General features: G+C 47.5%; 1 protein-coding gene across 1 annotated transcript in view; it reads left to right on the top strand.

Annotated features, from left to right (window-relative positions):
* Window positions 1-626: 626 nt before the first annotated feature.
* The window catches only part of LOC115137002 (leucine-rich repeat-containing protein 75A-like), a 26,222-nt gene continuing 15,712 nt past the window's right edge, over window positions 627-11,136 (top strand). The window contains exons 1-2 of the mRNA XM_029672966.2: window positions 627-2,138; window positions 8,796-8,933. Coding sequence (XP_029528826.1) covers window positions 1,884-2,138; window positions 8,796-8,933 — 393 coding nt within the window. The 5' untranslated portion in view covers window positions 627-1,883. The remainder of the gene's footprint in view (window positions 2,139-8,795; window positions 8,934-11,136) is intronic.

Below are 11,136 nucleotides of genomic sequence, written 5' to 3'. Positions count from 1 at the left end.
ATATGATTGTGAGGTCCTTTTTTTAAATGATTGAACATGAAATGTTATTTGATGATTATTTGATACTGAATATAATTTTGACTCCCATTTCAAATCTAACTGATGACAGTGAGTAGCCTATCAGCTGCAGGGATTTCTATTCATTTTAAATCTGAGAAATAGTCTTACTTATTTAGAGAAACGACTATACTATTCCATAGTTTCATACTATGCTTTAAAACAATACTATGGCCCTAAAATAAATATGTAATTCCACGCAGCCAACACTAGAGGTCCATATAACGCAATACAATGATTTGCACTTCATGTAAACAGACCAAAGCTGCAGATTTATGTCATTTGAAAGTCTGCAATTACGAGAGTAAAAGTGTCTGAAGTCTTTTCAATGTGCTTAATGTATAAGCCAAGGTCCTAATGTTATCTAAGTATTTACGTGTCATAGGACTGAGTGTTATTAATTATTATAGGTTATTGTAGGCACTAGAGTACCTTTACATTAACCCACCCCATCCCCAGACACCGTTAAGAAGAAAAGGCAAAGATATAATGGATGTTGGCCTAGCTACAGTTGCAATATCCTCTTGGCAGGACGTCTTTGTAGTGGGGAGCAGTCTGCCCAACCCCATCCCACAGTGCCAGGACTTGAGGAGAGAAGCGCTCACACGCACTGTACTCACGGCGCCTGCTCTGGTCCGCTCCTTCGACAGTGCGCAGCCTATAATTCAGCACAGACAAGAGACACCCTCGACCAGTTCCCGGACTCTACCCTAGGCTACTGCTGAGGACGTTCTAACAGGACATGCCTCGAAGAGCGGAACAACGAATCCAATGTATTGCAAAGGAAGAGGTTGACATCACACGTGAGTCATTTGGAGAGGCAGAGGTGTATAAACAAACGGAGCAGATAAAGATGAACATTACCATGCCCTGTCTCTATCGCCACCACCACATTCGTTTAGCTTCTTTTTCATTTTCTGCACAGACGCAGAATAGGTGGAATTATTGATTAAAAGGGAAGAGGATTCCAATGTGGACGGGAGAGGAGAGGAGACACTCGTGACAATGAGAGTCACATCAATTTAGGAGCGGCCCTTCAGAAGATAGCCGTTTATATGTGAAGGACAGAAATGAAGTCGTCTCCAGGATAGCGCTGCGAGCGAGTGCATCCGATCGGAGTTTGCTGGCGATCTGCGGGACTGCTGCTCCCCGTATTTGCGGCCATGCTGCGGGAAGCATCATCCGAGCTCTTCACCGACTTGAGGGGCTTTTACCAGCCGATTGTTATTACAGTGAATTCGTTAAAATTATTTCGTTGTCTTGAAGACGGCTATTCCCGAGGCTTTTTTGCAATATTTGTTTCATCGTTTGCTAAAGAACTCTGCGCAGGGAGAGCTGATCATATTTCACATAGCTCTGACATTTGTATCCTAACAAAATTCTGTGGAAAACATGTAATTATTTATAGACTATGTTCCGTGAATTGCGGAACAAAAGTTGTGGGTTGTGTCCCGGGTTGGGTAGTGTAGGCCTATGGGGTTAAGTGTTTCTCTGTTTGTGTTTAAAGTAGGCACGCATAGCAGCCAATTCGCTCAAGCTTATTATGTGAGTTAGGCATTGTATTAAAATCTGAATGAATGTGTTGGATGTTGTTTCCCCTACTGGTATTGCACTCTAACAGCTGGACAGTGTACTATTCACGAGGGGACAGGTGTGTTGTCCAGAGAGTCAGGTGGAGAACGAACCCAGAAGTCCTATCCACTTTAAGCCCTTTATGGGGGGGGGGTTAATGTTTAGTGCAAAAACAAATATTTTTATGCAAGTCAGCCTTGCATGACTGCCTTGGGGAGCAAGTCACTTCTTACAGCAGATTCTAACATCCGAACATGGGCACCAAACAGACCAAAGGTGCAGGGTGCCAAGAGGCTGGGCCCAGCCCACAGCACGGGTGGAAACGGACCCCTACCAAGGAGAGGGGTGACATCTTCACCTCCTTCATGTTGAGGTCAGGGGACCGGCTGAGTCGTGGAGGGTCCCCTCCGCCCTACCAGCGCCGGATAAGCATGATCCAGGAGATGATGCTGATGGCCAAGCAAGGAAAACAGGACAAGGCCACAGAGATGCTGCAGACACTCCGGCAGGTGTGTGTACGTGTGTGTGTGTGTGTGTTTATATGTAAGTGTGTGCGCACGTGTGTTTATGGTATGTTCTTGACTGTGTGCCTGTGTGTGATGTTGTGTGCTTGTGTTTGTATGTGTGTGCTGTGTGTTTGTGCACCTTTGTGCTTGTGTGTGTGTGTGTGCATGTGCGTGCACGTGTGCGTTTCATCTACTATAACCCCAAATCCCATGTCAATTCACTGCAAATCCTAGTCTGAGTCTAGCTTACATCCACTCTGTTCAAGTCCTTCACTCGGCCAGGGATACACAGATGGGAGGGAGGTGAGTTTCAGAGGACAGAGGAGGGCAGACAGATGGACTGATGCAGAGACGGGTAGAGAGGTGTGATCGTCAGAAAGCTGCGTGTGCTTTCTCTCAGTTAGGTCGTGATTAGCTCTTACCACGGACACGCCGACACCGCCGCGTGCCCACCGCACTTTCAGGGATGTACAATAACTAGAGGGACCGTCTGTCTGAGTGAGGTGAGGACGTGGATGCTAAGGAAGACCAACTCAAACGACACCTCCCTTCGATGTCACACCAGGGTCGTGTGTTCGCTCGGCACGAAGCTGAAGGAAATGGGAAGAAACGGGGAGGTGCTACCTGAACTTGGCCAATATGAAACGGTCGTTTTCCGTTGAACAATGTTATGAAATGTTTTGCTTCGGTGTGCCCTGATGAATATGACCCAGCATTGGAATACAGTCAAATGACCAAAGGATATTAGGTCAACTTAGATGACAGATAGCTGTAAGTGTAAATGACTATCTACAGTATCTGCTCTTGTAGGGACACCATAACAAGCCGATGAGATGCATCCTGCAAATCTCACGTCCCTCCCGCCCTGCACCTCCTTTGCCCCTCTGTCAATGGTGTTTGTGAGGAGCATAACTCTTCCTGGGCTGTGTCGTGTTGCTGAAACAGATGCCCAGAGGCTCGGCTCGCCTTCACTGCTGATGCAATTAGAGGAGTGGCACACTTTATGGCTCCTCTGTGATGCCATTCAGCCAGGCTTGATCGGCCTGTGGGAGAATGGAGAGAGAGAGTAGCAAAGGAGGGAGATAGTAGCAAAGGAGGGAGAGAGTAGCAAAGGAGGGAGAGAGTAGCAAAGGAGGGAGAGAGGATGAAATGAGGGAGTGGAGAAAATCAAATTAAAGTGTGTTTGTCACGTGCGCTGAATACGACAGGTGTAGACCTTAAAGTGAAATGCTTACTTACAGGCTCTAACCATAAGTAGTGAGGCTACATAGAGACACCGGTTAGTCAGGCTGATTGAGGTAGTATGTACATGTAGATATGTTTGAAGTGACTATGCATATATGATAAACAGAGTAGCAGACAATGCAAATAGTCCGGGTAGCCATTTGATGACGTGTTCAGGAGTCTTATGGCTCGGGGGTAAAAACTGTTGAGAAGCCTTTTTGTCCTAGACTTGGCACTCCGGTACCGCTTGCCATGCGGTAGTAGAGAGAACAGTCTATGACTGGGGTGGCTGGGGTCTTTGACAATGTTTAGGGCCTTCCTCTGACACCGCCTGGTGTAGAGATCCTGGATGGCAGGCAGCTTGGCCCCAGTGATGTACTCGGCCGTACGCACTACCTTCTGTAGTGCCTTGCGGTCAAGGGCAGAGCAATTGCCGTACCAGGCAGTGATGCAGTGATGCTCTCGATGTTGCAGCTGTATAACCATTTGAGGATCTCAGGACCCATGCCAAATCTTCTTAGTTTTCTGAGGGGGAATAGGCTTTGTCGTGCCCTCTTCACGACTGTCTTGGTGTGTTTGGACCATGTGGGAAAAGTAGTGGAAAGGAAAGAGAGGGGAGGAAAGGACAGACAAAGAGTAGGAAAGGAGGGAGAGGGCAGGAAAGAGGGAGGGACTGGAGGTAAGTAGGGAGAGTGGAGGAAAAGAGGGATAGGGAGAATTTGGTAGAAAGAGCTTTTCCTACTAAGGTGCTTTTACCTCATAACATTGATCTCCAGACATAATTAAGAAAGAGAACTTCACTAAGCATCCAACTTCGCGATGTGGTTAAGGCCCACATGAAGCTCTATCCGCCAGATCCCACCAGACCTATACACTTTATATTGAATATCAGACAGGATTTCATCGATTGGTTCACTCCTTTTGTCGATCTATCACCCTCGAGGGTTATTGCTTTTCATTACTTCAACACTCGGTATAATTTGATACGATCAAATGAGTCTCGCATAGCCGTCATATTGTCGCCTTCCCTGTAAACATTTCGAGCTTTGCCAAAATAGAAACCTGGAAATAGAGGCTATGTACCAATCAATCCATGTGCTAACCCATCTCAGAAGATGGAGGTTCCAGGTTGACCGCGCCAGCTGTGTAAATTTAAGGGTTAACCTGTGGATCATAGTGGTGAGGTCAGACAATCCTCCACCATTTAAGGATTTTTGGTGCACTAATTGATCGTTTCCCCCGCTTATAAATATCTCAGCATCTGGATTGACAAAAAGCTTTCTTTCAAAAAGCATGTTGACGAGTTAGAAATGAAAATAGGCTACTTCTTTAGGAACCGGTCGTGTCTTTCATTAACTAGCAGAAAACAAAGGGTTCAGTCAACATTCATTCTGGTTATTGACTATGGTGACGTCATCTATATGATTATGGCGATATTGTCTATATGAATGCATCTGCCGCTCTAATTGGAGGCAGTTTATCGCAGCGCGTTGCGCTTTATTACCGGCGATTGGTTCCGGTACACACCATTTCATTATGTATCAGAATGTGTGCTCCTCGAAGTCTCGTAGATTTGATGCATGGCTCTCTTTTTGTCTATAAAGCCCTCTTGCATAAACTTCCACCGTACCTTACCTCATTGTTAACCTTCAGACGTATAAATGACCAGACCCGGACTCCCTTCCATCTCCACCGAGTTCATCTGCTTTGAGTTTTTATGTTTTACGCCTTATGTGGAATGATCCCCAGAATTCCTTAAAGTTGGTGCAATTCAGGCAGATGTCAGAGGGACCATGTGTTTGTTTCAATCATAACAATGTGCTTGTTTCATATGATTGTGTTTTGCTTTTTGGGTTTTGGGTTTGCTTTATATGTAATTGATGTGTATACAGATGTGTATAGTGTAATTGATGTGTTCATGCAGGGCTCATCTGTGAAAGACACTGTGGTCTCAGCATGACTCCCTGCTTGAATAAAAAAAAACAAATCCCTGCTGGTTGTTGTTCAGAGATCAGAGCCTCTGTTTACAAAGCGTCTCGTAGTAGGAGTGATGATTTCGGATCAGTTTTGTATTGTCGACCAGACTGAATTAGATTATAAGGACGGGAGACGTGATCCTAGTTCAGCACTCTTACTCTGAGACACTTTGTAACTATTGGTCCAGGCTGAGATGAAGCCATGGAGGGACACACAGTGTATTATCATGTCATTATCAATCTTCTAGCTCTGGCTCTGCACACTTAGAAAAAAAGTGTTCCAAAACGACTGTCCCCATAGGAGAACCCTTTTTAAGTTCCAAGTAGGACTAAAAAAAAAACTTTAGGTTCTAGATGGCACCTTTTTTTCTAAGAGTGTGGCCCTCCGTTTCAAAACACACCCGCTAGACTTACGTGATAATGCCCTCGAAGCCGGGGTTTGGAGGATATATTGGCATGGGTGTTGTTAGGCCAGAGACGAGGTCAAGATCTGGCAAACCGTGAAAATATATCCTCCAAACACTGGCTTTGAGGCTATTAACACTTTTAATACAACGGGTTACCAACATATTCAAATAATGATTGAATAAAAAACATATTTCGATAAATGTATTCATACTATTTCATTCTTCCACGAGATATAGTCCCAACACAAATCTAGGGTTGCTACCCAAGCCAGCTGGTCGTTTGTTTTATCGGTTCGGTTGCCAGAGACGCGACCCAGTCGTTCAGTCTTTCTGTTCTGGATCTTTGGACTCGACCCAGTTGTTCATTCTAAATGTTCTATATCTATGGACGCGACCCAGTCGTTCAGTCTTTTTGTTCTATATCTATGGACTCGACCCAGTCGTTCATTCTAAATGTTCTATTGCCATACTGGCTGGCAACGTTCTTATCTCTTGCTTGCTAGCTAGCCAACTACGGCTAACTTACTGTCATGTCAAACAGTGCAGACAGAATAACAGCAAAGTAGCTGCATTTGCATTTGTTTAAACTGTTTTCTAGTGACATTTATTTGGATACATCCATAATAAGCTGATGAGGCGAGATTTCGTCTGGCTTAGAAAATGTGCTCACTAGTCAGGACACTGTTGTTCAGAGGAGCTAGCCAACAACACAGCTACAGAAACACAATCACTTCAAACTGAAGCTGGAAAGACTGCGAAGTAGCTGCGTTTCATTTAGTTTGACCTGTTTTCTATTGACATTCCTTTGTATATTTCCATTAAAATGTATATTATGTCAACTTAGATGACAGATAGTCATTTACAACAATGGCTGATTCATCATTTCGACTGGCTGAGAAAAGCTGCCTGTCTGTCTCCTCACGACTCCCGACACATTCATTACTATGGGACAGCTAGAGATCAAATTTGAATATTGAAACAATGTTGTAAATGTCAGAGAGACAGACAGCAAGGATTATACAAATCTCTGCAGTTGAAAACCAAATGCTAATCTAAAAGAAATGGGAAATCATTTCTAGATGTTTTTTATAGTAGTGATCAAATGTATTGTGGAATAGACACTGGCTGGAATACGGTTTTATCCAATCAGCATCCAGAATTAGACCCACCTGTTGTATAATATAGTATAATCACCATGCCCTCAGTCCACACAGCAACAGGTTGGTTAGAAACTAAACTGTTGATTCTGATGCTGTTACTGTTTGTCTTGCCAGTTCATTTGGGGTTAGAAGACCGAAAGAGAGAGAGAGAGAGATTTAGGTAGAGAACGAGATGTAGAGGGAGAGAGACTTAGATAGTGAGAGGGAGAGAAGAGAGAGCGAGTGCCTATTCTTCGAAAAAGATGGAGAGACTGAGAGAAGCATCTCAGTTCACTGGCAACCAGGTGCACCCCGTTGTTGCCCGGATACCATGGAATTTCCCATTAAATTGGAATTGATTAATGAAGGGGCAGCTCTGTTAACCCCAAATGTACCGAAAAAAAACCTCTTCATTTCTATTTCTCCTCAGTCCGTTTGCAGGGAGTCCACTGCTTTGATGATGAATGTGGCTAATATTGATGTGGGGGGAATACTCTAATGAAAGACAATGTATTGTCCTCACTTACCCCCCTCTCACGCCACCACTTCACAGTTCCAATCATTTTGCGGCTTTAGTTGTCATAGCCATTCATTTTTAATACCGGACAATTGACATAAAAAATGCATGGCCTTTTCTTTGCTAGAGGGAATTGCTGCTTTCCGTCCTTTCTCTCTCTCCACCTCGGTCTCATTCTGCCTTTGCCGTGTTGTTTTTACATCGGCTAGAACCACAGACCGCCCCCGTCACCTCCACCCCTCACCCCTCTCCCCTCACCAATTCGCGGCCAAATCTGTAACTGCAGGTACCTAAACCTGCTGTGCTGTGCCGAAGATAACACACAGAGATGTCAGATGCATTTCCATTTAGGGGTTTTCTATTTGTAGAGCGGCTTGATTTCTTACCGCTTCGCTCGGCGGGCACTGGGGGAAATCGCCTCCCTCATGTCCTGTGACTCATCCAGCTGTCATGGATGCATACACACACACACACACACACACACACACACCCTCAAATGGCCGCACACCACACAGTTCTAACGTTGTTCATGATGTGGCCCCAATGCTAGGGTAAACAGGGAAAAAAAGGTGTCGTGTGTGTATTGAAACTGCTGTGATCCACCTGTTGATATTCCTGGAAGTCAAGCACATGTGTAGTAGCGACTTGAGTTGTCTAAACCTCTTCTGAAGTGGTTGGTCTCGCAGGTGAGGGGTGAACGCAGGTGAGGGGTGAACGCAGGTGAGGGGTGTCCGTGACCTGTGTCAAGGCTCTGATTCTCAGAGAGAGAGGGAGAGAGAGAAAAAACAAAACACGTTTGCCGACCCAGTAGCTAACCTCAAGATGGCTGCGAAGACATAAAGCAATCCATCGTCTGCCATGGATTGAGCTTCAGATAAAAACACTATTTCCCCACAGGTTTCTACGTTAGGGAGTGCAAGCAAATCCAAGGTCTTTGCATGAATTGACAAAGACTTCCCGCGCCTGAAGGAAAAGTCGTGTTCCCCTTTCCTGGTGCTGAAGTCTACTATCTGTTAGTGTTTGAGTCAACGCTACTGGATCAGCAGGTTTCAGTGTTAAGTTTGCATTAGCAGTGGTGCATTTGTGAGTGTTTGCACTTTTGTTCATCCCACCTCCGAGTGCAAGTCAATAAGGATGTGTGCTAGTTTCCTGTATGCCAGTCAGCCACTGTCACATAAACTAACGTAATATTGATATATCGGATCGGAGGTGAATTCTGTGTATTTTGTAGGGCCCAGAGGTTGTCTTGACAAGGCGGTATAACCTCCGGGCCCGAGATAAAGGCGAGTTATGGTTTTTGCTGGTCCGGGTCACACGGTTGGTGAAAACCGCTGGCTCTAATCATGTAACCCGGTTCCACATCTCTCCTGTCTCTCTCTCTCTCTGTCTGTGTGTAGGACTTGGGGATGGAGTCCACGTCTCTGGATGATGTGCTGTACCGTTACGCCAGCTTCAGGAACCTGGTGGACCCCATCACCCACGACCTCGTCATCAGCCTGGCCAGATACATCCAGTGCCCCCCCAAGACCGGCCCGGTAGGACACCGAAACACTCCATGCACACAGGAACGTGTGAACACGCACACGCGTGCAAGTACACGAATGCACACACAGACGCATACAGTGTACCCTCACACTCGCAAGCACACACACACACGCGCACAAAATACATATACAGGTGGCTGCAATTTGTGGTTGTTGGATGGGATGAGTTAAATGTAAAGTGCGTTGAGGCCTCGTGCACAAAACGCATGTAAACGCAATTTGTTATTAATCCATTATAACATGCTCCTCGCAGATACGCTCCCCCATCACAACATTAACTCTCAGACGTATTTCATTCAGTGTGCTGGTGCAATGAGGCCATCTCTTTTCCTCCTGTCTTTGGGCCGGAAATTAGGTTATAGATATGCTCTGAGTGTGTTTGTGTATGTAATGATGAGTGCATTTGTGTGTGTGTGTGTGTGTGTGTGTGTGCGTGTGTGTGTGTGTGTGAGAGAGAGAGCAACAGAGATATACCATCCAAGCATCAATTTGAGCCAGGGGAGTGGAGGGAAGGACATTAATGACTATCAGAACTCTGTGCTGAGGCCATTCTCTCTACAGTACAGTGTACTGATGATCGGCTGGTGAGATGCTGTAGTTGAAATGGAAATGCACTCACATTAATGCCCATAGGGATGTGAGGAAGGTCATGCTCTCGCTCTCATCCACCAGTTCCTCAGCGAGTCTTCCACTCATTAACAACCCAAGTCAGAGAATTCATTAGATTGGCTTAAGACCCCTCACGGCGTGAATTAAATCTCTGCATTTTTAGAAAAACATCATCGTGCCCAGAAGGTTTAAAATGACCTACTCTCATAAGGATTTCAATCTGTTTTAGTTGTATAGATGTATAATTAGATTGAGATAGTTATGATGGATAAAGAAGGATTAGACCTTTTGATTACACTCATGCCTAATCCTTTGCTTTCTCTAACAGGCGTGATTCTGTCTTGCCCACCGAGTGAGATGATGAAAAGAGTTGGCGGTGGGTAGATGGATGTGGCGACTGGGAAAGAGAGACAGAGATTCTCATTATGGAAGGAGAGACATGTCTTGCAGGGAGACGGATAGCAAGAGACGGAGGCAGAGGCGGAGGGAGGGAGAACAGGCAGGCAGGCAGGCAGACAGACAGACGGCAGGGGGAACGACAGACAGACGGCAGGGGGAACGACAGGCAGACGGCAGGGGGCGACAGACAGACGGCAGGGGGAACGACAGGCAGACGGCAGGGGGAACGACAGACAGACGGCAGGGAGAACGACAGGCAGACGGCAGGGGGAACGACAGGCAGACGGCAGGGGGAACGACAGGCAGACGGCAGGGGGAACGACAGACAGACGGCAGGGAGAAGCGACAGGCAGACGGCAGGGGGAACGACAGGCAGACGGCAGGGGGAACGACAGACAGACGGCAGGGAGAAGCGACAGGCAGACGGCAGGGGGAACGACAGACAGACGGCAGGGAGAACGACAGGCAGACGGCAGGGGGAACGACAGGCAGACGGCAGGGGGAACGACAGACAGACGGCAGGGGGAGCGACAGGCAGACGGCAGGGGGAACGACAGGCAGGCGGCAGGGGGAACGACAGACAGACGGCAGGGAGAACGACAGGCAGACGGCAGGGGGGCGACAGGCAGACGGCAGGGGGAACGACAGACAGACGGCAGGGAGAACGACAGGCAGACGGCAGGGGGAACGACAGACAGACGGCAGGGAGAACGACAGGCAGACGGCAGGGGGAACGACAGGCAGACGGCAGGGGGAACGACAGACAGACGGCAGGGAGAACGACAGACAGACGGCAGGGGGAACGACAGGCAGACGGCAGGGGGAACGACAGGCAGACGGCAGGGGGAACGACAGGCAGACGGCAGGGGGAACGACAGACAGACGGCAGGGGGAACGACAGGCAGACGGCAGGGGGAACGACAGGCAGACGGCAGGGGGAACGACAGGCAGACGGCAGGGGGAACGACAGACAGACGGCAGGGGGAACGACAGACGGCAGGGGGAACGACAGGCAGACGGCAGGGGGAACGACAGACAGACGGCAAGGGGAACGATAGACGGCAGGGGGAACGACAGACAGACGGCAGGGGGAACGACAGACAGACGGCAGGGGGAACGGCAGACAGACGGCAGGGGGAACGGCAGACAGACGGCAGGGGGAACGGCAGGCAGACGGCAGGGGGAA

This window comes from Oncorhynchus nerka, linkage group LG11 (genome assembly GCF_034236695.1).
Source record: "Oncorhynchus nerka isolate Pitt River linkage group LG11, Oner_Uvic_2.0, whole genome shotgun sequence".
In the NCBI taxonomy this organism is placed as follows: Eukaryota; Metazoa; Chordata; class Actinopteri; order Salmoniformes; family Salmonidae; genus Oncorhynchus; species Oncorhynchus nerka.
The sequence above is the reverse complement of the archived record's forward strand: the minus strand, read 5'-3'. Positions and strand labels throughout refer to the sequence as shown.